The 25,073-nt window shown below is 32.0% G+C and overlaps 3 protein-coding genes across 11 annotated transcripts; 1 reads left to right on the top strand and 2 right to left on the bottom strand.

The window, feature by feature from the left end:
• Positions 1 to 71: 71 nt before the first annotated feature.
• Positions 72 to 10,003, bottom strand: LOC123265004 (transcription elongation regulator 1). 4 transcript variants are annotated; one of them, XM_044728568.1, is made up of 15 exons: positions 9,595 to 10,003; positions 8,901 to 9,171; positions 8,239 to 8,322; positions 7,964 to 8,158; positions 7,559 to 7,883; positions 5,352 to 6,230; positions 5,044 to 5,228; positions 4,747 to 4,955; positions 4,502 to 4,652; positions 2,429 to 2,872; positions 2,157 to 2,366; positions 1,478 to 1,744; positions 382 to 683; positions 247 to 299; positions 72 to 202 (listed from the first exon to the last, which is right to left on the bottom strand). In XM_044728568.1, the coding sequence occupies exons 1-14, from the start codon at positions 9,756 to 9,758 to the stop codon at positions 296 to 298; spliced, it is 3,690 nt and encodes a 1,229-aa protein (XP_044584503.1). In that variant the 5' UTR covers positions 9,759 to 10,003; the 3' UTR covers positions 72 to 202; positions 247 to 295. The 4 variants fall into 4 exon arrangements, with proteins under 4 accessions (XP_044584503.1, XP_044584504.1, XP_044584502.1 ...); XM_044728569.1 differs by having other exon boundaries at positions 72 to 210; positions 253 to 299; XM_044728567.1 differs by having other exon boundaries at positions 72 to 192; positions 253 to 299.
• Positions 10,004 to 10,447: 444 nt separating this feature from the next.
• Positions 10,448 to 13,550, top strand: LOC123265011 (DNA polymerase delta subunit 2-like). Its single transcript, XM_044728590.1, has 3 exons — positions 10,448 to 10,744; positions 11,393 to 12,436; positions 13,327 to 13,550. The coding sequence occupies exons 1-3, from the start codon at positions 10,540 to 10,542 to the stop codon at positions 13,443 to 13,445; spliced, it is 1,368 nt and encodes a 455-aa protein (XP_044584525.1). The 5' UTR covers positions 10,448 to 10,539; the 3' UTR covers positions 13,446 to 13,550.
• Positions 13,551 to 13,676: 126 nt separating this feature from the next.
• LOC123265005 lies at positions 13,677 to 25,071 on the bottom strand. 6 transcript variants are annotated; one of them, XM_044728573.1, is made up of 13 exons: positions 24,710 to 25,071; positions 24,456 to 24,617; positions 24,173 to 24,298; positions 22,646 to 22,749; positions 22,153 to 22,556; positions 19,735 to 21,356; positions 17,739 to 18,704; positions 17,157 to 17,264; positions 16,989 to 17,064; positions 16,699 to 16,858; positions 16,376 to 16,590; positions 15,252 to 15,389; positions 13,677 to 15,186 (listed from the first exon to the last, which is right to left on the bottom strand). In XM_044728573.1, exons 5-13 carry the CDS (start codon positions 22,351 to 22,353, stop codon positions 15,040 to 15,042), a joined length of 3,633 nt encoding a protein of 1,210 aa, XP_044584508.1. In that variant the 5' UTR covers positions 22,354 to 22,556; positions 22,646 to 22,749; positions 24,173 to 24,298; positions 24,456 to 24,617; positions 24,710 to 25,071; the 3' UTR covers positions 13,677 to 15,039. The 6 variants fall into 6 exon arrangements, with proteins under 6 accessions (XP_044584508.1, XP_044584507.1, XP_044584509.1 ...); XM_044728572.1 differs by lacking the exon at positions 24,173 to 24,298; XM_044728574.1 differs by lacking the exon at positions 24,173 to 24,298 and having other exon boundaries at positions 24,719 to 25,071.
• Between the last annotated feature and the right edge of the window lie 2 nt (positions 25,072 to 25,073).

Below are 25,073 nucleotides of genomic sequence, written 5' to 3'. Positions count from 1 at the left end.
AATTAAATACGTTAATTATCATTAAGAGCAAAGCATAAATATTAAGTTCGGAAATAAATGTAAAAAAAAAATTATTATTAATATTAATATTATTATTAAGAACCTAAAATTACATGACAATGGTGGGCTTTACTTAATAACGTATTTATTTATTTATTTATTCATTTGAAATCAAAACTTTCATCTATATATATATATATATATATATATATATATATATATATATATATATATATATATATATATATATATAAAGTTGGTGATTTGGTGTTTAGTTGGAAGTTTTGTAAGTAGATTAGCTGTAACAATAAAAATATAAATAGTAAATTAATCATCGGTAAAAAATGTTCGGTATGAAAGTAAATGTAAAAATAAACATACTTGGTCGTAGGTCTACGAGAAGGTTCCGAGGCTGTAGGAGGCGGTGGTGGGCCTCTACGTGCCAGTTCTTCAAGGTAACCCATAAGTAACCTCGTGCGTTCAGCTGCTGCGGCGTCTAACACTAAAAATCTCCTGTCTTTCTTCAGAATGTCTTCTATCTCCGTCAAACATGCACTGTTTTCTTGGACTTTTTTGTACGTTTTGTCAGTTATTAACTTTGTTTCCTGCAGCAGCTCACGGAAGTCCGCTTTCGCAGCCACTAATTTATCTTTAATGTACTCTTTGAATTCTTTTTCACATTTCTAAAAGGAAAAAAAAAAACTTTTAATCAAAATTCAACTTAATTAGAGGATTGGAACATAAGAACTTGTTAATGTGATTGTAAATTCTATATAGGGTAGAAGTACCGTTTGTGGCCAGTGTACCTTTTTTGGCCACTTTATTATCAAATTATTGTATAAATATTTCGATAACCGCAAGGCTTTATGAATTCAATTCGTATAAATGTACTGATTCATAAATTCTATAAAAATTCTACTTGAATAGTGAAATTTTTGCACGACTCATGATGCGAAGCATCAGAGAGTGCTTTACGATCGAAAAAATGCATCTATTAAGTTAAATTTTTTTTTAATAAGTTCTTTAGGAGAATTGTAGGTTACCAAATGCAAATGGATAAGTAATTCAGTGTCATTCATGTACAATTAACAAAATAAAAAAGCCAGAAGACTGTATATCTATATATATATATCCATGTAAAATTTACATAGATGGTGGAATATCTATACATATTATGTACATTTATTCCACCAAAGGCGCCTGTGCATTATCTTCCTAGTACAGCTGTTTTTTCGGCAACTAATTTTGAACGACTTATGTGTTTTTTTTTTTTTTAAATATTTAAAAATTAAATGAGCATTATGAGTCGTGCACTTTTGGATTTTCCAAACTTTTTGTAATATAATATATACTAGCTTCTATGTAATATGTACAATAATTGTAATAGAACTCTGTAATTGGCTTAAAACTGTTGAGTTCATTATTCTTTAAATAAATAAATAAATAATTATTACAATATATAATTATAACAACTTACCCGATCGCTAGATGAAAATTTAGTATATCTAGGATCGTCTTTGAGTAATTTTTTGATATCCTTCCACGAAGCCGTGAGCTCAGTAGACGCGCCGACTTCGTCCAGTAACTCCCGGAACTTGTCACGTTTCTTACGGCCAAGCTGCTCAATATGTTCGTTAAATAATCGCTCCTTTTCCTCGCGATCTAAGCTATCAGCGAGCTCCCATCTATGATCTTTTCTCAATTGACGTTTAGCTTCTCTCCATGCTAAGTCTCCATTTCTCACCTATTTAATTTGTTTAAAAAAAAAAATTTTTTTTATTAATTAAAAATTTTGAAAATTTTTTTTTAGAGAGTTAATAATTATAAAATATTTTTAACAAGGCACCATTTAAACCTTCTTAAAGAAATTATCTATAATTGATGTATAAGATTTCTCGTCGGGATGTTTTTTTTCTTCTCATTAATATCAATTTAGATCAACTAATTCATATCAACACAGTCGAAAGTATTTAGAAAGTAAGCGATTGGAAAATAATGAATAAAATACAATTAAAATTGAAAAAATTTGCAGAAACATGTCTTTAGTAGAGTTTCATATAACGATCGTGTTTACGATATTATTTCGTAAGCTTTTTTTTTCACAAAATAAATATTATATGCATTGACATTATTAATAAAGCAAAAATAAAACTTACTAAATCAGCAAGTAATGCACTAAAATGTTGTACAGCCTCTGTGTGTCTATGATGTTGTCTCTCCTTATCACGGTCTCTTAAATGTGTAGCCAAAGTTCTCTGAACTTCGCGTTCTCGCTCTCGCAAACTAGCTTCAGCTCTTCTTTCTCGATCACGTTTTTGTTTCTCACGATCTTCTTCCGAGTCTGAGTGATCATTATTTTCATATTTCTACAAGAAAAAAAATTGTTAAATAAAAAAATAAATAAACAATAAAAATAAAAAATACATACATCTTTTTTTTTGTCATCAAGATCCTCAATCTCTCCGATTTCTTTATCGACATCCTTCTTATCTTTTCCATTTTCCTCAGCAGTATCACCCCGCCGCTTTTTATCCTTATCTTTGTCCTTATCCTTATCCTTGTCCTTGTCTTTGGAGGATTTATCTTTGTGCTTATCATCCTTGCGATCCTTATCCTTCTTGTCGGACTTGTGATGATCCTTGTCCCGGTGCCGATGGGACTCTTTTTCCTTATCCCGGTCACGTTCCTTCTCGCGTTTTCGTTCATCCTTCAGTATACGCACGTAATCGCGAAACCAATCCTCGCGAGTATTTGCTGAATCGACAGCACGATAACGCCAGTCAGATTCCAGCATTTTTTTACAATCACTCCAGTGTGAATGTCTGTCGATGTCTTTTTGCTCCCGTAGCATCGTCATGAAATCCTTTCTCACCTGAAATTGTCGTTTATTTAAATAAATACAATCATTTATTATTACATACATAAACTTAATATTTAATTTAATTCTAAGTCTTAATTTACTTTTATTTAACTATTTATTTTAATATATATTTTCCAATCAATTTATTACTCTCTGTTTATCATTATTAAAAATAAATTTATCGTGAGAAATATATTCATTGGAAATAAATAAGACATTAATGAGCTGTAAAAAAATTTATTATTAATTATCACACTGAAAAAAAATTATTTTATTAAAATTTATTACTCGTATCTCCGCTAATTTTTTTTTGTAATATAAAAAATTAACCTCTTTTTAAAATATCACTCTCGTTTAGTGAATATACATTTGGTTAATTAGCGGAGATTCGTTTATTTATCTGAAATAATTAATTAATTAACTGGCTGGCCTTGCTGTAAAAATTAAAGAGATTAATTATATTAATTATTCTTAATAGTAATTGATAATTCATGGTCGGTGAACGATGACGCGATTTAGACACTAATCAACCATTCAAATCAATAAATTGATCAAAAAAAAACTTGAAATTTTTGACATAGTACTAAATCAAGATAGACTGATTCAACAATTTTTTTATGAAAATGTTCAAGTATTTAAAGCAATTAATAAAAAAATATGAAAAAAAAGTAAATACGACCGTGTGAATCCGCTCGCTACCTCATCGTCTACCCCAGTTTAAGATAAGTTAGCTTGGTCCCATTAATTAATTAACGTACAGATTAATTAATTAATTAACAATAACAAATCATATATATTTACTAAATTATTGATTGAATGAAAATTTGAACGGTGGGAAAGTAGTTAATTTGTTTTTTTTTTTTTGTTTTGCTTTGAAGTAACGAGGATTACGAGTAATATACAAATACCGAGTTGGTTTTTTCATTCTCATGACTCTGCTTTGGAGTTAAGAATGCGGCGCGCGAGGGTGTGTGTGCCAACGGTGCCACGCAGTGTGTAGTTGGGGATGGAGATCAGACATCATCCCATGCCACCAACCAGCCTCAGTAACACCAAGCCAATCATCCACATACTGTCCTGCCTGCCTCCTGACTGAAGTGGAGAGTTCAGAATACATAAGTCACAGTAACTAACAATTCATTTCATTTTGTTAAACACATTGTCATACTCTTTTTTAATAATTATATCTATACATATTTATTTTTTTTTTTTTAATAAAATTACTCTTTTAGTTTTATACTTAATACTTAAATTCCTTAAAGAATCTAATTTAAATCCTCTTCAGCTTTATCATTAATTATAATTCTGTTTTTTAAAAATTTTTTTTCTTTTATCTTTAAAAGCTTACAAGTTTAACAAAATAATAACATACCTATTAAATCTGAAATAAATAATAAATTAATGCTGAAAATAATTATTATTAAACATGAATTATTAATCAAATAATTGCATATAATTATATAAATTAAATAAAAAAAAATATATATGCAATTATTTTACCTAAAATTATTAATGAAAAATAAAATTAATTAGCCTTAAATCCTAACGAATTTAAATTTAAAAATTGAATTTTGCTAAAAAAAATATTAAAAAAAAAACTTTAAGTATTATTACAATTAATGTTGCAAATACAATTGATACCTGTTCTCGTTTGGCGTTTTTTTCTTCTTTCTCGCGTTTTCTCACTTCCAGTATCCATTCGTTGAAAAGACTTTCTCGCTCACGCATCTTTTCAACGTTTTTAAAACGGTCATCGCGTCCGTGCTTTTGTGCAAAATCGCTGAAAGACGATCTGGAAGCCAATCGAATATTTATAACCCATACGGTAAATTTAAATTTAAATAAAAAAAAATTGAATAATACAATAAATAAAAATCTACACGTACTTTCCATGTAAATTAGCTTCTTCCAGCAATTTTTGAAATTGTTCCTTACGTTCCTTCATTTTATTCCTTTTCTCGCGTCTCTCCTCTTCAGCGCGTTCCTTCACGTACTTTTCAAATACTTGTTTCCGTTCCTTTGAGGTCAACAGTAAATATCGAGGGTCGAATACTATTTTGTGCAATTCCTTCTCCCAAGTACTGAATGCCGATACCTTTAAAATAAATTTATATTTATCATAAAACAAATTTATCAATCAAAATATTCTAATAAAAAGTTTCGGATTAAATAAAAAAACTAACGTCTTTCTCAGCGAGCATTTCTTTGAATGATTTTATCCTTGTCTCTAGTGGAACAATCGCTCGCTCCCTTGCAGCACGAACTTCAGCTTCAATAGCAGCCTCTTTGCCAATATCAATTGTTTTCTTACCTTCTTTTTCTTCCTCTTCTTTAACAACTACTGCTACTGCTGCTGCTGCTGCTGGTTCTGAGAAACGAAAATAATTTATAATAAATCAATAAGTTTTAAAATTCCATTTACGTTTGAAAAATAATTTTTTTCCAAATTACAAAAAAATATTTTTTTTCCACCTAAAAAAAAAATTCATACCTTCAGGCTCTTCTTGCTTAGCTTTCTTAGCAGGACCAGGATGATCATCATCACTACTGTCACTGGAATCATCTTGCTTAGCAGTTTTCTGATTAGCTGCAGCCTCTGGCATGTTGGCCATCATCTTATCGACATCCTGTCGCCCAAGAAGATCATCAGGTCTCTCCCAAACAGAAATTCTCGACGAAGGATTGTAAAAGAAGACCCTACCGTCACCTGTCCAGACGACGCACCAAGGAGTACCGGGTACAGGAGTGCTTGAAATCGGCCTAGACTTATCTTGGGGCTTAGCCGGCTCTTTGGGAGCCTCATCCTTCTTCTTGGCAGCGTCACCTTCTTTAGCGTCTTTGGTATCATTAGCAGCCTCAGCAGCTTTGTCCTGCTTGGGATCAAGCACCGTGCTCGTAATGTCCGTAGTGGCCATCGCTTCCTCCGCTTTCTGCCTCAGCGCTATTTTGGCAGCTTCTAAATCTTTCAAAGGTTGGGGTTTTTCCCACACAGACTCACCAGCTTTGCTATTGTAGTAATACAGACGCCCGTCTGGAGAACGATGTTCACTCCACACCATCGCCGCGGCTACCAACTCTTGGTCCAGCTGGGCGAGAATCGTCGGGTCTTCTGTTGGAGTTTGTGGCGCGATAACTCCGTGGGACATCTGTGGCATTCCCCATCCAGTTTGTGGCGGACCATACCCACCAAAAGACTGAAACCCGGGTGGTGGCATTCCAAATGGTGCTGCACCAAATGGAGTTGCCATTGGAGCGCCAAATTGATTTGGCATTCGGTGCTGCATTGGTACCATGTTTGGTGGTGGTTGCAGCATATTTGTTGCTACTGGTTGAGCTGCTGTTACTGCTGTGTTGACACTTGTTACTGTACCTATTTAATTATAAAAAAATCAATTAATATTTTTTAAATTCGAAAATCCATTAAGGTAAAGTACCCAATAATTGAACAGGTTTCAAAGTAAAATGTATTTGACCCTACTTTAATATATAAAGATGTAATCATTAGTTTAAATTAGTGATTTTCATTAAAATATAAACAATTTTGAATTGATTGAAGCGCAAAATAATAATGGTAATTAAATATTTATATTTTAACAACGTTTTTAAGATAGACTATGAAAGGATTAGTAGTTGAACAATCAATTTTGACAAGCCGCAGTAGTTGAACTAATAAAATATATGGCACAGCAAAAATTTTCAACATTTTATTAAAATATCAAAATAATTATAACTTATTATTGATTAATATTAAAAATAACACCGTGAATATTTAATATGTTTATTTAAAAATGAGAAATATTAGTATTTAATTTTTTAATTACATTTTTTATGAATGACAAAACAAATTTTCAATTATAAATCAAAAAACTCAATTCAAAACGTTCAATAATTTTTGACTACACTAATTTTTAGCCATAAAACTTATTTAATTTGCAGTAATTAATAAAAATTACAATACTAATCATTAGTCTATAAATCTATTAGAGGTTAAAGTGCTGTTAAAATTATACGGCCCCAGCTTGTTCAAGTTCTGGGTACCGCTTTGAAAATTTGGAGGTATAGTTAGACGCTAAAATTTAATATAAAAATTACTAGGTTTGAGTCCTGGTCTGGGCCGCCCGAATTATTTTTTCAGTCAACTTTATCTTTAATGACAAATTTAGATATGAATTGAGACTAAATTGTTTATGCCTGGAGGGAAATACAGGCTGACAATATTACGAAAAATATCTAAAAAGTATTATAAACCAGTCTTTAGGAAAAATAAATAATAAAAATTATAGTTCAAGTCTTTGCAAAAAAAAATATGTATTATTTAGAAAAGACTAACTCATTGGGTGGTATAATTTTTTTTACTTAAAATAATGACATATCATTTTTTTACTGATTATTCGGTTAACGATTTAGTACTTTTTCATGAAAAAAATAGCATTTTTCGGTTATTCTCGACATGTCAATTTTTAAGTTAACTAAAATATAATTGTTTTGATTTATAATTGAAAAAACTTACAGAAATCAATTACTGTATCGTTGAATAATTATAACATGCGCATATTATTCATAATAAATATAAGGATTTTGTATTACAACAATTCAAAAAGTCTGTTCAAGTACTGATCCCATTTTTATAAGTGTTCAAATACTGGGTCCTTTATCTTATGGTTGATTAATGTAAAAAAAAAAATAAAATAAAAATACCATTAGGCTGTGCAACTTCTGGAATTGGTTGTTGAACAACATCCGGAGCTTCATTTAGCATCGGTGGAGGACCAGTGCCGGGTGGCGCTGTATTTGCCTGATTCATTGTATCTGCATTAGGTGATTGTTCATTACCTGGTGTTCTTGGTTCAGCTAGAGCTTGGGGTTGTGACTGTGGCTGCGGTTGCTGTGATGGCTGTTGCTGCTGTGGCGCTTGTTGGGACTGTTGTGTTGGCTGCTGTTGTTGTTGAGGTTGACTTGCTGTCGACACTGGTGTTGTTTCTCTCGCTGGTTGTTTGGCTGCACCGTGAACCAATTGCTCCAACTATTTCAATTTTATTAATCGACAATTGTAAAAAATGATAATTAAATAAGAGCATAAAAACATTGAATCAATGATTTTACCTGATCTTGACCCATAACCCGAACATTTGGGCCCTCGGGTTTGGTCCACGTAGTTTCTCTAGACCGAATATTGTAAAAATAAGACTTGCCATCCGCTGTCTTTGTTTCCACCCATACCTCGCCATTAAGGTCCAATCCTGGAATGTTGTTTTGTTGCTGAGCTTGCTGTTGTTGCGGTTGCTGCTGACCTGGAATCTAAATAAGCAAATATATATTATTAAATTAAACAAGAAAATTCTAACATTTATTACAGATTACAGTAAATAAACATTTACGCTGTTCATGTTCGGCGGACCCATTCCAGGAGGTCCGTACGGATTTCCTGATGCCATAGGTCCATTCATCATGTGCGGGGGTGGCTACAAATCATCACAATTATTTTATTATCATTTGATCTTTGGCATTACCGATATCTATCTTTTATACTAATAAATAGAGAGCCGGTTTTTTTTGTCCGGTTATACTGCAAAAACTACTGAACCGATCGGAATAATACTTATACCATATAATAAGATGCAGCGTGTTTCGGAGAAGGTTTTAGTATATGATACGTTAGTGATTATTTATCCGGAGCCTATATTTTTTTGACTTAAAAATGATGAATTTTTATTGTAACTAAATTTATTCTATTCGATTGTCAGTTGTTTAAAATAAATTTTTTAATTCTATTGGTTATGTTTATATACTAGGCAGATTTCTTCACTTATGAGACCTGCAATTTCTTTAACTGAAACTTTCAATGCTCATTACAAATTTTTTTTTTCAAATCAATTATTCATTTTTGTAAGAAAGACACGGGAATGTTATAATGATTGCAATACTCTAATTAAATTTCAAGTCGAGATCTAAAATTGTAATTCTATAAAGCGCCCAGCGGAGCGGGCGAGTAATAGCTAGTAAATATATAAAAAAAAATATTTTTTGTTCAATAACATACCATTCCTGGTGGGCCCATTAAATTAGGTGGTCCCATCATATTTTGAGGTCCCATAGGTCCCCAGCTAGGATCAAACGGTGGAGGTCCTCGGTATCTAGGTCCTGTAGGTCCTGAAGGGCAATTTGGTCTCGGCGGTCCTTCGTAAGGATATCCGTTATTTGTTGCTCGGTACATTGGGCCTCTAGGTCCGAATCCTCTGCCTCGAAATCTTGGTCCACTTCCTCCGCCACCTCCTCCACGCATTCCATATTCATATCCACGATCGTGAGGGCTAAAAGTTAAATAAATAATCTTTAAAAATAAATTTATTTAATGTTGTCAAGTTAAATTAAAACTCGCGCAAGTTGCATACTAAGTACTCCATCCTAAAATTCATCATTGCAACAAAATGCAAATAAAGTATTTCCAAGTTATTGAATTTTTTTTTTTTAATTAATTTAGCAGATATTTTATAATTTTTTTAACAAATAAATTATGGCAAAAAAAAAAATTATAAAAAAAAAATTGACATGTAGAAATTTTAAAAAATTAAAAATGCCATTTTTTTAAAATTATTTTTTGGAACAAATTTTTTTGTTAAAAAAAATTCTCTAGTGATTGCTAACTTTAATATCATATTTTTTTTTTACAATTTTCAAAAGCAAATGTAGATAAAATTTAAAGTTCAGTTAACATAAAATAATAAATAATATACCTGAAGCCACCTCGTCCTCGTGGCATATAATGCCGGTATTCATCGCCTTCGTACCCATACTCTTCACCTTCTTCCATCGGTTCTTCAACATGTTCTTGTTGCTCAGGATTTACCGGAGGTACTTCCTGGCTAACAACGCTAGGTTGTTCACTAGCTGTCTCCATTAGTGCAATTTGTTTTCAATAAGTCAATCTATCAATCAACTTGACGTCAATTTTAGCGAAGTCAATTTATCCTAATACCTATTTTAATTATTAGTAATAGTGATTACGATAGTGAGGTAATTAAAACAAAAAATAATACAGAACTTTCTTGCAATCAATTGTTAACCTCTATAGCAATTAAATCAATTAAACCTATGGATAATAAACATATAAACATGTTTGTAAGGAATACAAAAAAAAACACAATCTATGTATTATACAATATTAAAAAATAAGCTCCAAGACGCAAGTAACAAAAAAATCACAAGTTCACATAGAAGACCAAAAAATAATGACACTTAAGATTGCTAATACTAATTATTTAGTAATTAATTCATTAATGATAACTTAAAATGAATATCAATAATATATATAAAGTTGATTGATTATTATTATTATCAATGTCAAATGTTTTTGACGCGACAAAATGCCGGATTTTGATAGACGAGAAGGTAGTAGAGGTTACGTCTGTATCTGTTTGAAACTGTAATGGCCGCTTTTGGCTTGTTTTTATTTATTAAATTTTTTTTTTCACTGTCTTATCAACCGAGGGTGACTTTGGCGCTCAATTCAATTTCTTCGCGCGGGAAATTTGAATCTCAGTCATCGTTCGCGCAGCACAATCATCCCGCGTAAAATTATAACCTTAAAAGTCGTTGACGCTTATACATGCAAGCACTCGGAGTTGTGATTAAATTATTAAATTTTTTTTATTGATAATTGTTAAATAATTGAGTTAAATATGGTCAAAAATTATTCGTCTTCAGTTTCAATAGATAGTAACAAAGAACCGCAAGTATTTACGAGAGACACAGTTGATTATCAAGATCTAGGATCAAATTTTTTGCAAAAGACAAAGGATTATGCTAAACAATTTTTTTACGTCTATTCTTGTCGACTCCAGGAACTCAGAAGTATTTTAGAAGACAAAGTATCCAAAAAATGGCGTAATTATTTTTATTTTTTCACGTTAATTTTAATGATACCGAAATTAGCAGACATCTGGTCATTTTTTTCAATATTCATAGCAGCTCAATTGATGATACTGAAACTGGCAGACATCTAACAATTCTTGAAGTTTATTATAAAAAATAAATTATTAAAAAAAAAATTTTTTTTAAATTCGCACTTATAATTTCTTAAAACAAAATAAAAATTTCTAGATGTAGAATTATTTGTTGAATTTTTTTTTTTATAATTTAATTGTTATAAAATCTAAAAAATTGTTAGATGTGTTAAATTCAGTATCATACTAAATTATTATAACAAAAGAAATTATTTGTTATTAAAGTCCCAAAAATTATTAAATGTTTGCTGATTTCAGTATCATCAATTTTATCTCTAACGGAAAATTTTAATGACATTAAAGTTAGCAGTCACTTGATAATTTTTTAATTTTATTGAATAAAAAAATTTTTTCTGAAAAATTATTTAAAAAAAATTGCATTTATAATTTTTTAATATTTCTATATGTCAATATTTTTTTCTTATTCTTTTTGTCATAATTTATTTGTTAAAAAAAATTCTAAAAATTACTAAATATCTGCTAAATTAATTATCATACAATTTTTATGCTAACTAATAAAATGTTTCAGCGAATATCAAAATTCTAAAACTAGCTGAGCTTGAAAACTTGGAAGACGATAAATGTATCGTCATTGGTACACTGTTTAAGCACCAAGCATGGAAACCTTCGATTTTACGCGAGCTGAGCGATGAAATCGAAGAATCAGGTGTTGTTCCCGAGAGGCGTGCTCACTATGCCAGTGAAAAGGACCAAGTGTTCCTGGAAGACGAGATGCTGAGAATAAAAGTTGTTGGAGACGTTGATCTGTCGGGAATAGTCACTGGAGTTGTCTGCGCTATGCTGGGCAAAACTCTGGACGACGGGTCATTCAAAATAGAAGACTGGTGTTTTCCCGGGTGTCCACCGCATCAGGATCTACCGGCTGCTGCTTCAGGAAAGCTTCTTCTGGTGTCAGGCCTTGATTTGGCGAGTGATACCAATAACTTGGCTCGCCACTTGCTGCTGGAGTGGATCAGCGGGATGGCAGGAAGCTCAGAAGCTCAAGAAAAAGCAGCTTCTATCATAAATGTCGTGATTGCCGGTAATAGTATAAAGACAACTGACTCGGAAAATCAACACAGTCGTGGTTTGATGGGCACTAAAGCACTAGAGATTGCTTCTAGTCGTGAGCTGTCGATCGGTGTTAGTAAACTCGATAAATTGCTCGCTGAGATGCTGAACTACTGCTCAGTTACGTTGATGCCAGGTCAGTTTGATCCTTCGAATGTCATGCTTCCTCAGAAACCGATCCACCGGCTGCTGCTTCGTGAATCCAAAGGGTTCGAGAATCTTAAGGGTGTCAACAATCCTTGGTCTGGTGTCGTCGGCAATCGGCTAATTTGTGGCTCCAGTGGTCAGCCTATTGAAGATATTATGCGTGTCATCGGTGACTCCGAAGCAACTGCTCTTCAATGGCTGGAAAAAACCCTCGAGTGGAGACACTTTTGTCCTACTGCTCCTGATACTTTGCCTTCATATCCGTTCCATGATAAGGATCTCTTCATTATGCAGCAGTGTCCTGATATTTATTTTGCTGGCAATACTGATAAATTTGAAACCAAGATCTGGAAAGGTACAATTATTTTTTTTAAGATAGTTGTCATGGTACAATATTGTCAAAAAATTAGAGATTATACGCGCCGCAAAAGTACTCTAAGAAAAAAAAAGTACTACTTTTGAGAAAATTTTCTTGTCACAAGAATATATTGATAATTTTCAATTGATCTTGATAATTTTCAAGAATATATTTTCTTGTTTCAAGAATTGATCGAATTAACCGAATTATTTTTTGTTAAATTCAAGTGAACTTATTCGTTTTTAATCTATCAAAACTAATGCCAAAATTTTATTATCATGATAGATATTGATATTCTTTTGTCAAGAAACCAAAATTTATCAAAAACGATTCTTGAGCCAAGAAATTTTTTTCTGGACAAAAATTTTTTTTTCTCAGTGTATATGAGATAGCTTGTAGCTAAGTAATCCATAATTTTTACGCAAGACTATCCGTAGAGACTCAACCCATACAATTGTTTTTGTCCGACTCCGTAGAAATATACTTTTTCATTAATTGTTGAACTTTAATCCGTTATTTATACATAATTATACGGTCAAAAATAAAAAAAATTTTTTTTTTTAAACTCACAACGAATATATTAAAAGATTGTCAATTTTTTGAAAGTTTCTGACAGTTTTTTTTTTTATAACTAAGAAACTGGTACATAATTGCAGAGCGTATGCAATCAACGTTAAATATAAAATTTTTAATTGAATTCATCTCGGGTTATAGATGGTCAATCGACTTCAAATTTTTAGGGTAATTGTATCATAATGTCCTTAATAAGTATACAAAAATTTAGAATTTTCTGACGGTATGCTTTAACCACGACAACTACCTTAACTTTTATTGTATAACTTTGTAACGATTTTTAGAATAATAACTACATTGATTTTGGGTTACAGCGGAAGATGATAAACCTGTAAGACTGATATGTGTTCCGAAATTTTCTACGACCAGCACTGCCGTACTCGTTGATATTAAGACACTTGATGTTACTCCAGTATCATTTGGGATTAATTAATTAATTTATTTCTTTTTTAGCTTCGCATTTTTTGTACTTTCTTTCCAATAGTGCCTTAATAATTTTTTTTATATTTTCAAACGTTGAATAAAATGAAATTAAGATTACGACCGTCTTAATTTTTCTATTTCTCAGTCCAGATGTTGATTGTAATTTTTCGTAGAATTAACGAGCAACTATAAAGGATATTTTCTTTATTTTTAAATGTTAGATAATGAATCAATAGATTGCTTTATAGAGTAGAGATAAGTTTTTTTTTATTATCATACAACGTGCTTTTGTAAACGGTAGAATTAAAAATGTTTCGGATCACTTGCGCAACAATGTTATCGAAGAATAAGTCAGCCTGGATAAAGTCACTAGTTTAAAAAATGCTTTTCAAGTAGTGAAAAATTAAATTAAACAAGTATTTTAGATACAAAATAAAATAAAGAAAATAACATACGAAAAGTTCATGGAGAAATTCTAAGTAAAACGCATCAAAAAAAAAAATAACACACTATTCATTTGGCACTGTTTTTTTTTTAGTTTATTCTAAATTATGTATTATCCGAAATATATAAATTACATTTTTGTACAATAAAAAAAGGTATTAATGGAAAAAAATAAAAAAAAAAAAAAAAAAAAAAAAAAAAAAACAGTATATTCAATGACTGAGATTCTAATAATCGTAATCATTATAATTATAAATACGCTTTGAGAACAATATCAACCACTAATTTAACCTTCAGTATTTTTCAAATAGTATAAAATTAAAATGTACATACGTTCAAGTGGTAAATTGATTAGTTATTAATTCGAATATTAAAAGAGTGTAAAACAACAATAATAGTTATAATTAATAATAATAATGATAATAATAATAATAAAAGTAATCATATGATATAATATAATATAATGCAATTATGTTTTTTAAACAATGTATAGAAGGTGGTGAGCGTTCTCTAAACGTAACAGTATTAATTACATACAATGAAAAAAGACAGGACCTTTTTTTTTTTCTTATTAATGACAATATCATAAATGTAAACATTGGTATTTTCATTTTTTTTTCTTTATACAAACAGCAATTGTTCACTAGTATCTTTTTTTTTAATTAATAATAATAATGATAATAGTACTATTCGTTTTAACATATTACGACAAGAAAAATAAGCCCAAGGCGTATTATCAGTATTATTATTATTAATATTAATATTTATAGCTAAATTTATAATTAATTAATTATTTGATCCTCCTTCTCTCTTATTAATTTAAGCGATTAAATGAAGTTATAAAATTTATGTTTATAATACACTTTACAGATTAATACTAGACTTAAGGTGCATGTCTCATTTTTTTTTTTAATTATTTTTTTTTTCATTTTTTTTCACCTAGGCATTATATAACAATTGAGAGGTATCCAATTTTTTTTATTTTTTAATTTTCATATTTTTTTGTTACTATTTTTAAAAATTTTTTGTTTATCTTTTTAATATGTATAGTAACGGTTTTTTCGTCTATATTTAATTAATATATTTGTTTAATTAAATATTAGACATTCATCACGATAAGTATTAATTATAATTATAATATTAATTATTATTAATATCTCCTATCTCTTGGTCGTTAAGCGTATTCTTTCTTTTTCAGTATCTCTTTCGTCTCCAACTGTCCACTCGGGATCATTTGGATCTTCGCCGTCGGCATCACAATATGCCGACTCCGTTGTATCTGATCCTGGTGACGCTGGATCTGCTTCCTAGGTATGTAAATTACCATCAGTTTGGTAATTTAAAATTTTTAAAAGTTTTCAAAATTACTTACATAATTCGGTATTTTTTCGGTTGCTTGCGGACATATAGCAGATGTTGTTGACTGCAAATGTCCATCAGGCATAATTTGTACCATTTTATCATAAACTTCTTCCGATAACGGAAATAGTCTCGGCTCATACGCTGGAACCTAAAAAAAAAGTCAAATGTAGGTTTACATAATACATAATAGCTATTTTATAACTTTCGTCAAGAACCTCAAACAATTTCTATTTCCCTATCGTTAGTTAATCAATTTAATTAATGTTTAATTATAATATGCAATTTATGTTAATTCTGCTCTCTTATCGGATTGTTTTTTTTTTCCTACATTTAAATCCAAACTTGTATTCTAGTTGTATATAGCCGATGGGCGTTTAATTTTCAATAAATAAATAAATAAATAAATAAATAACTATTTTTATTTTTCTGATATGTAAATAAACTTCTCAATTTCTTTTCTTATTTATGTAATAAATAAAAATAATTAATAAAAATAAACTTAATAGTTAAAATTAAAAAACTATTTAAATACTACATTCTAATCATTGAAAACGCTGGTCTTTTGTAACACGACAATTAGTATAGATTTATGACCTCATGTTTCATGTTTTTTATTTAAATCGATAATAGTGCTAACTTCCGGCATACTTTCCTCGTAATCTACAAACAAGAGCTAGACTTGCGCTTTAGTTTAAAAATTTTTTAAAGACTTGGCTTTACAGATCATTGAACTTTAGTTTAAAATAATTTCGTTAATTCTACATAAAGCTTGTACATAAATTGTACACATAACAAAAGAATTCAACGAGATAAAATTTAATAAAGAAATCAATCGATTCCGAGACCCTCATCCTACCCGCTGACGATTGACGTAGTTCGAGGGTGGAATACAACCCTCAATAAATATTTCTTCTCTTCAAATTAATTGTTTATTTATATCTTACAACTACAATGAATGACTGTGCGTAAAAATGACCCGAGCGCCAGTAAAAAGTAAGAATAAATTCAACCAAAACTTATTTTACAATAAATCATTTTTATCTTTATGTGGAATTTTGAGTCAACAATCAACGTCCTAATAAATTTTGCGATAAAAAAATTTATCAATCTATTTAAATTTAAATATTTAAATACCTCACTATCCTCTTCAGGATTGGTGCTACTGGCTTCTTCTCTGCACGTTCTAGCAGACGATATTGTTCGTCTCCGAATGGCATTTTGTAGAGAATTTCTTTGACTGTCTAGAGTGTTAGGATGATCAGCGTCATGACTACTCATCGGCGTTGCTGGTGGTGATGTCAGTGGTGACGTTACGTCTCCAAGTTCACTAGGATGCGGTGACATTGGATCTTAAATAAATAAATAAATAATGTAAATAAGAATTAACTTAATTATCTGAATTTTTTAATGACTCCGAGGAGTTATCTTCTTTGAATCAATATTTAATTAATAAGTACCTGGAGTATTGGCACCACTATCAGCTCTACTATCAGTCCTACGACTATGACGAAGACGATTTTGTGGAACGGTACTTAAATACGTCATAAATCGTTTATTTTCTTCACGTTCACTACGTTCATGTCGTTGTGCTATAGCTTCATCTGATACATCCTCGACCTATAAATAAATTTAATTATATTATTATAATTATAATTGTAATAAATTATTAAATCTCCTGATCAATTAATTACGTAAACTGTTAAATAATTAGATATTGTACTATTAATGACGATAATGGTAAACTTACATCACTATCTTGACTAGGCCTGTGGATGACACCGTTTTTAACGTCCGTTTTTGTAATATCATCACAAATTCTCCATCTATAATCAATAACAAACATTTAACCATAAATAATCTATTATTCTCTCATTAAAAAGAAAAGTAATTATAATAAATAAAATAACAAACTTACTTTGGTGTTAATATTTCTTTATACTGAAGTTTTTCTACTCTAGTAGCCGCAGCAACGCTGTACGGTATGACAATATTATCAATATCAAAGGACTGCTGTCGTGTTCGTCTAAAAACAATTCAAACAATTTATTTTTATAGATATATTTAATCTAATTAAAAACAAAAACTTATTTCCAATTATTCTTATAAAGAGATACGAAAATAATTGGATAACTTATTTGTTAAACCGTGTGGGACTTTGAGAAGTTAATAATCGATTCTTGATTTTTAATTATAAAATAATATTTACTCGAGGTTTATGACTTTATTCAGCAAAAGAGTAAGGTAAAAGCCCCAATATATGATCATGTACCAGTATATGATCACTCCATGTATTTGTATACCTATATTTGTGAATATAGATATACAAATACATGGAGTGATCATATACTGGTACATGATCATATATTGGGGCTTTTACCTTAATTGTTGAATATTTTTATAATAAAGAAAAAGAATACTTTTTCTTACCAAAAAATTTTTTTAAATAAATATCAATGACATTTATAACTTAATAAAATAAAATAAAAAAAAAATTTACCCATGTGAATTAGAGCTCTTTTCTTTTGGAAGAATTTTTTCGATAGCAGGATGCTGCAAAGGTGAAGGCACTGGAGACGAATGTTTGCTAGAACTCGACTGACTAACATCATCCTCATCTTCGTTTTGTTGTGACAATTTATTAACTCTTTTTCTATTTAATCCAGTTAAATTTCTACCACCCACAGGAGTTCCACTATTACTTAATTTCTCGCGTTTTCCCTTTAACATCTTTCTTTTTAATCTCGCGGTGATAATCGTCGACGAGGAGGTCTTTTTCATTCTCTGGGGATTATATTTATTGGGTTTATTATGTTCAGGCGGTAGTTTTGGTTTGTTCCTCCTCTCAATGGACTCTCTTTCCTTTTCTTTAATCCTAGGTATCCTCGTGCTGCCTCGAAGCATTTTCTGCTGCCAATCTGTCGTCTTCATAATGGCATCCATATGTGTGCTGTGCAGGACCTCATCGGGGAATGAAAGAACTGGATGATAGCAAGGATCAACCATTGCGATTCTCTCAGGTACTGACAGCTGGTCGAAGGGTTCCTGAGGTTGCATTGGGTCAATACGGCCAGTACACAGCGCACAGGACGCCATTGTTTGATCACAGTCACATCTTACGGTAGACGGCCTCGCAGCGCGCTTAGACAGCTCATGTAAACCATCAATACGTAATAATTTACGCTTTCTGTAGGTATCCGAGACAAATCCACGTGTTCTTGCACATTGTTGCTCCGCTTCTGGTGAATTATACCGATTCGACAAGCCCGGCAACGTTCCGCTGTACCCATTCACCGTTTCAGTGCCTTCCAACACCACCTGACCTTTATTCTGCCTGATTACTCGTTGCAGGTCATTGTGTTGACGTATACGGTACTCGAGATCAGATATTTGTGCATTTAGCCACGTCCACCTCGACGCTATCGCTGCACGATCCTGGGCATATCTCCACGCAGCTCGTTTTATTCTAAAAAATAATATCAAGGCATTAATAAAATAACTAGGACTTAAATTATCGATAAATGTTTTTTTTTTAATTATTAATTTTGACAAGTATAAAAAAAATTCATAATTTTGATCAAAGATACTCTTATGTCAAATTTTATATAACAGATAACACTTTAATTACATTTGATAAAAAAGATAATTTTTATTTTTCTTTTTAAAATAATTTTGTAGAAATAGTTTAATCGTATATTTTTCAAATGAGTGTAAATTAAAGTTGTTTGTTTTGTTATTGATCGGTAGTAAATTTTATCTCATACTTATAAATTATTTAGTTGTTAAAAAAAAAATCTTCACTATAAATGTACAGGTATAATTGTTTTCATTTAAAAAATTATATTTTTGAGTTAGAGCTCAATTATAGATTTTTAATAAATTCATTAAACTATATTAGTAATTAATAACCACCAGAACTGAACTCTAATAAATAATAATCAGTTACTGGGAGTATTTGTGAAGTTACAGTTAGAAAAAAAAAAAAAAAAAAAGAATACAAAGACCAAAATAACGATTGCTAGCTAATGCTTTGCGTAGTCTATATTTATACGTAACTAATCAATAATACGGAAAATAACACGTTAGTATATTTATTCACATTTTATTAATTAAAATGTTTGATATCATCAAATTTTTGTTATCAAAGCGATAAAAAAAAAAAAAAATGAATCATTATTTGAAAATAAAATAACATGTTTAAAATATAATTATTTAATCTATCAAGTTGTTAATTACTTGATAGATTTAAAAATTATATGTTAGTAAAATGTTTTAACAGGTGATTGTCCAATGAATGTAAAATATACAATCGTATTAAATCCTCAGTTATGCAAAAGGGGATACGTGTTAGTGAGTCATCACATGATGCAATACTTGTTAAAATTGTGTTAAGTCTATTTGATAAATATCAATCCAATAAATAATTATTAAATGTTGTTGTATCTAAATAAGTTTAGTTAAAAGGTAAATAAGCTGAAAAAAATAAAAGCACTCACATGGGTAACTCATATTGATGGGTATTATTAAATGTCTGCATTTCATCACAGCTTTCACCACCGCTGCTGGAGACGGTGCAATCAGAATCAAAACTAGCTTCAATAGTATGAAGTTGGGTAGCCAGAGAACCAGCAACATGTTCAACTTCTTTCTTATCAACTTTAATTTGGGACGTCCCTAACAATGGATGTCTTGTGCTAGAAGCACTGCCGGTATTACCAATAGCACTACTACTAACACCACTATTAACACTAGCAGCATTGACAACACCACTACTTCCTATTAAACTAATACTAGTAACATTATCACGCGAACCACCTCCGAAGTAACGACAATAACTGCGTTGACGATTAACACTGTTGCTCTGAGCAGCACAAGATTTTTCAACTCTTTGTAAGAATGCACTTAGTGGATGGGTGTTCTCGGACAAGTTTTTCATCTGAGTTCCTTTGGGCATTAGCATCGGTAAGTCTTGCAAAAGTATGGGTTTAACACTCTGGTGGGCTTGCTCCAACACGCTGGTTGTCTCTTCAGCGGCATGTCGAGCTATAAATTTAGCTTGGAGTTTACGAAGACGTCTCATTAAAAATGCCGTTCGTCTTTCTAGCTCAAACTGTCTATGTTCAACGGTATCTTGCTGTACCTGAAGATTAGCAGTACGTTGAGCCTCACTAGAGTCAGCCATGTTCATATTCATATTAATATTCATATTCATATTCATGTTCATGTTCATGCCAATGTTGTCGTCAACAAGTTTCATAACTACCTCGTTGAACATTTCGCTGCTGAAAGACGCGAGGGCTGTATCAGAGATGGGGAATATTTCGGGACAAGGTACACCTGTTTCGCTGGAACCGCTTGGTATGATAGCATCACCGGGATCTTCGATGGCTTGCTCCACGCCTTCCATTGACTTGATAACCTGAAGAATGTCATCGACATTATGCCCAATGTCCCCGACAACGTCGTTGCCAATATCACCGACAACATTTGCCTGTAACTCGTCGTTCAATTCCATCATAGGCGTCATGTCGATATCCTTAACGTCTGCGGGGAGTTCATCATCAACGACCATCGACACTTCGGTCTCATTAGCTTTTAAAAAACCCATGTCGTCGTTGGTCTGATGAGTAGTTGGTGGTCCAGCAGGAATATTTATGTCTTCAGCAGCACTAGCAGCAGTAAATGAAGAAGGATCACTCATTATAGTATTGATGTTCTTGGCTTGGTTGCAATTCGGCATCACCGAGTGCAATTCCTCAGCCACGTGAGCCTCGTGCTCCGTTTTTCTTCCTCCAGCTTCACTACCTCCTTCTTCTCCTCCTCCTCCTCCTTCTTCCTCTTCCTCCGCTGCCTCCTCCTCCTCCAATTTGGTGAAATTAATCTCTTGGTCGTCGTTTTGATCTTTATTATTATCACGCGGTGCTATCAAGTCAGTACCATTCGTAAACATCGACAGGCTTTCAAATTTACTGGCGTACTGTGAATTGATGACATCGCGGATCAGATCTTTGGATATGCCGCGCAGGCACTGCTCGTCAATCTTGCTCGGCTGTACGCTTGCTGACACTACGAATTTAGCCAAGACCTCACGATTCTGGCAGACCTGAATGTTAAAAAACTTTTAAGACAACCGTCTGATTAAAACATTGGTACTTTAAAATTATCAAATTTTTTATAATTATTTAAGGTAGTACGAGCGCTGGGCGGGGTGGGGATATATATTGACTCTAACGCGGTAAGGGGAGAGCAGTAACCATATGATTTTTCTCAATACATAGATATATACATTTAATATTGGCTAATGGCGGCATTTATTTTTCTTTTAATTGATACACTTTAATTAGTCGGACAAGTTAAAATTTTTTTGAATTAAATTTATCCATAAGTTTTTTAAAAATATTCACTGACAGTTTTACAATAAAAATACCGAAATGTATAAATGTTTAGAGGTTACCCCATAAGACCAATGTTAAATTGCTCAACTTCATAGTTAATTATTTATTTAAATAATCGGGCAATCTCCTTCAAATTTTCGGAATTTATTTAGACGTATTCAAACTTCAAATTAAAAAAAAGTCAAGCCTTTTATCAAAAGCTGCCTTGGTGCTCGTACTATTTTAACAGAGTAATGACCGAAAAAGAATCTTAAAATTGTGTTGAGTTTTTAAAATAATAAAATTAACTGATAATCAAATAAAAATTTATCATTTCCTTGTTATTTTGTCATAAAAATTCTATTCTATTTTTATCTCCAATAAAATTTTTCTGATTTATTCAACAGTTATTGATGTGCAATGAAAAATAATGAGGTTAAAATCCCTTGGGGTAAAAAAAACGATCTGACATTTAATTTTTAAGCTTTCCAGTTCGATCACCATTCAGTGTAAAAATGATAAAACAATGATAAAAATTACCTGCGCAGCCTGTTCCGAAGATAGAAATCCACTAGCCGGTAAGGGGTTTATTAAATCGGCAGGCTTTTGAGGACCACCTTCCGTCAGAGCAGGGGCCATCACTGCCACTGACGCAGCTGGTGCCACTGCCTCGACATCCAGAGGCTCCCACCGGTACCTAAACCCGCGCCTGTGCTGTTCAGGCGCCGTGCTTACTCCCATTCATCCATTACTCGGTCTACCTTCGTGTGTCCTCCCAATCTTTCTTCTTGCTACTGATTATTTTTTTCACCAATCCAATAGTTACTTTAAAACTTTTAATAAATCTCAAAAGCCCACTTATACACCACTTGGCTACGGTTTGTTAGTTAGGTTGTGTCAATATTCCTCTTTAGTTCCGTAATCATTTTTTCTTATACTAGTGCCTAAAAATAATAATAAAGTAAATAAATAAATCAATAAACCAATCATCAATCACTCAAACAAATCAGTATAAATGTTTATACAAACTCACCAGAAATTATTTTTTATTTCCATCGATTTTTGAGTGACTGTTTCTGTTGACGAGGGCGTTTATCTACGCGTTGATTATTTTCAGTCCAGCAAGCCGGTACTGATCTGCGGGCAAAAAAAAAAATAATTATTAAACTTTCTTTACTACCTCATTTTTAAATATTATAGAACAATAGTCTAGACTAGAATTTCGAGTTTTTATTTAAGTTTAATATATCGTAACTCCAAATTGACCTGTTGTAAATAAAGACATTTTTATAAATTGAAAAGCTAGATGTCTGGGAGTGCAAGGTAGCGATTGAATTGGAGAGATAAAGAAAACAACTACTAACAAAAGAGACAACTGATAAGAAAGTAAGTAAAAGAAAGAAAGCAACCAAGTATGAAGATGATGATGATGAAGGGACATTTCAAAAATTATTTTTAAAACCACAAAAAAAAATAAGCCGGCTTCAAGGGCGTCGCCGGCTCAACTAAACGCAGTATTATTTGACTTTTTTGTTATTGTATTAAATAACTTGAAAGTCTGACGCATTACCACGTGATTGAAGAGCAGTGAGAGAGCTTTATCAACCCAATCCGCCCGCCACTAATCACTTATTTACTCCGACAAAAAAAGTACCGGCTAATTTTTTTTTTACAGCCTTCCGTCTACAACATATTTTTCTTTAGCTCAGCGATAGGTCGTTACACGCGGACGCGCGTCCGTTGCATAATGACGCGGGAGAAAAATAAATTTCTCCACAATAAAGTCAACTTTACACACAAAGCATATGCATTATAAAAACCAAAGTGTTTGTTCTTCAGTAGTACGTAATATGAGTAGCTGCCTCAACTTAACAACAGTAAACGAATATTTAATTAAACATATTAATATAAGCAGCCAGACAAGGGGTGCGGTGACGAGATGGCGACGGTAAAAAAAGAAACCGCATCAAGAGGATCGTCTGCTTTTACAATGATTATTTCAATTTCTTCTCAACTTCTGTAATCCATATAAATTGGTCAATTACACACGTTAATAAACAAATCATATTAATAATAATATCTGAGTAAATAGAGTATAGTGGAAATGGCAGCGAAAAAAAATAAAAAAATAATAAAAAAAAACGCCACGAGCGGTACAGATCCTTTTCGGGTTACTCAGAATCCTTCTCTTTCCATCTACCATTATTCTATAAGTATGTCTTGCTCTCTTTCACTCCTATCCAACTCCACTCACTTTACTCATATATACGCATATTAGTCTTACTCACTCAAACCAACACACTAACCACTACCACCACCATCATCACCATCTCTTTATTATCCATAGCAATAGCAGTCCACTCACACAGCTATCACGGCGTTAGTTTCCTCCTCAGTCGCGTTGCGCACACTAGAGCAACGGGCGCGGAGTACAAAGACGCAACCAACAACCAGCAAAAACGAGGGATTCGATCTGAATCCCAATGCCTGGATGATGATGATGATGATTATGATAGTAAACAGCTAGTGCAAGCACCTCATATATTTATTAACAATTCACCTTTAGCAAATAAATCCTTTTCTCACTTCCTGTCTCTCTTCACTATTCTTCTTTCACACATAAAAATAAATGTTGGATTAAAAATTTGTTATTTCCAACAGGTCAACATGATTTATCCAAGAAAAACTAGAAATAATTTATATATACACAATAAATAATTATTTGTTAAAACAAAAACAACCAACACTAAATAAAAGATAGAAATAAAATAAAAAATAAAAAAAAAAACGCTAGACTATATTCCGTCACACCCAAGCGGTCACGACGGGGACACGTAACGTACCGCGCACGGTGGGAAGAATTGAGCGTGTATTATATCCGCTTAAACTTGGTACGACGCTGCTGCTACTATACTGCTTGTATCGGTGCTCTCTGGTTGGTGTTGACTTGCTTTAGCTGGTGCTTTTCGCAGTACTGACGCTGCTATTCAACCTCTCGTTCCCTCCTATACAGAAGTACACACACACACACACACATCAATACATATACATGTACAGACGCATACAAAGACATTACACTAATATAATGTTCACGTACATTACTCACCACTATCACTGTCTCACTCTGGCCGCCTTGAGTGGCATCTCTCTGTCTCGGTCTCACTCACACAAGGATCTCCGTCAGACAGAGACAACTAGATAGATTGCCGAGCTTAAAAAATTTAGCCTACCGCGTCACTATTTTTTAGTTATTATTATTGAATAACACTTTAATTACACGTATTTACGAAAGTTTGATGATATATAAGCAGCTTGCGGTAAAATATTCCTCCTCTGGAGTAAGCTCGTTTAAAATAATATCATTTTTCTCCAGTGAATTATTATAATTATGAACATAAACGGACTTGTACGAACGTGCTCGATGGTATAATACAATGGGAGAACCTCTACTTAGCCGTTGC

The sequence above is a fragment of the Cotesia glomerata genome, linkage group LG5 (assembly GCF_020080835.1).
Source record: "Cotesia glomerata isolate CgM1 linkage group LG5, MPM_Cglom_v2.3, whole genome shotgun sequence".
Lineage (NCBI taxonomy): Eukaryota > Metazoa > Arthropoda > Insecta > Hymenoptera > Braconidae > Cotesia > Cotesia glomerata.
Note: the sequence above shows the minus strand (reverse complement) of the source record. Positions and strands in the feature narration are given on the sequence as shown.

Coding starts and splice junctions, on each gene's coding strand:
- LOC123265004 (XM_044728568.1), bottom strand. CDS start 9,758: ATGGAGACAGCTAGTGAACAACCTAGCGTTGTTAGCCAGGAAGTACCT. Junction 6,231..7,558: donor AGAAGTTGCACAGCCTAATG/GTATTTTTATTT, acceptor ATAATTAAATAG/GTACAGTAACAAGTGTCAAC. Junction 4,956..5,043: donor AAATGCTCGCTGAGAAAGAC/GTTAGTTTTTTT, acceptor TTTATTTTAAAG/GTATCGGCATTCAGTACTTG.
- LOC123265011 (XM_044728590.1), top strand. CDS start 10,540: ATGGTCAAAAATTATTCGTCTTCAGTTTCAATAGATAGTAACAAAGAA. Junction 10,745..11,392: donor CAAAGTATCCAAAAAATGGC/GTAATTATTTTT, acceptor AAAATGTTTCAG/CGAATATCAAAATTCTAAAA. Junction 12,437..13,326: donor TGAAACCAAGATCTGGAAAG/GTACAATTATTT, acceptor TTTGGGTTACAG/CGGAAGATGATAAACCTGTA.
- LOC123265005 (XM_044728573.1), bottom strand. CDS start 22,353: ATGGGAGTAAGCACGGCGCCTGAACAGCACAGGCGCGGGTTTAGGTAC. Junction 21,357..22,152: donor CTTCGGAACAGGCTGCGCAG/GTAATTTTTATC, acceptor TTGTCTTAAAAG/TTTTTTAACATTCAGGTCTG. Junction 16,591..16,698: donor TAGTGGTGCCAATACTCCAG/GTACTTATTAAT, acceptor TATTTATTTAAG/ATCCAATGTCACCGCATCCT.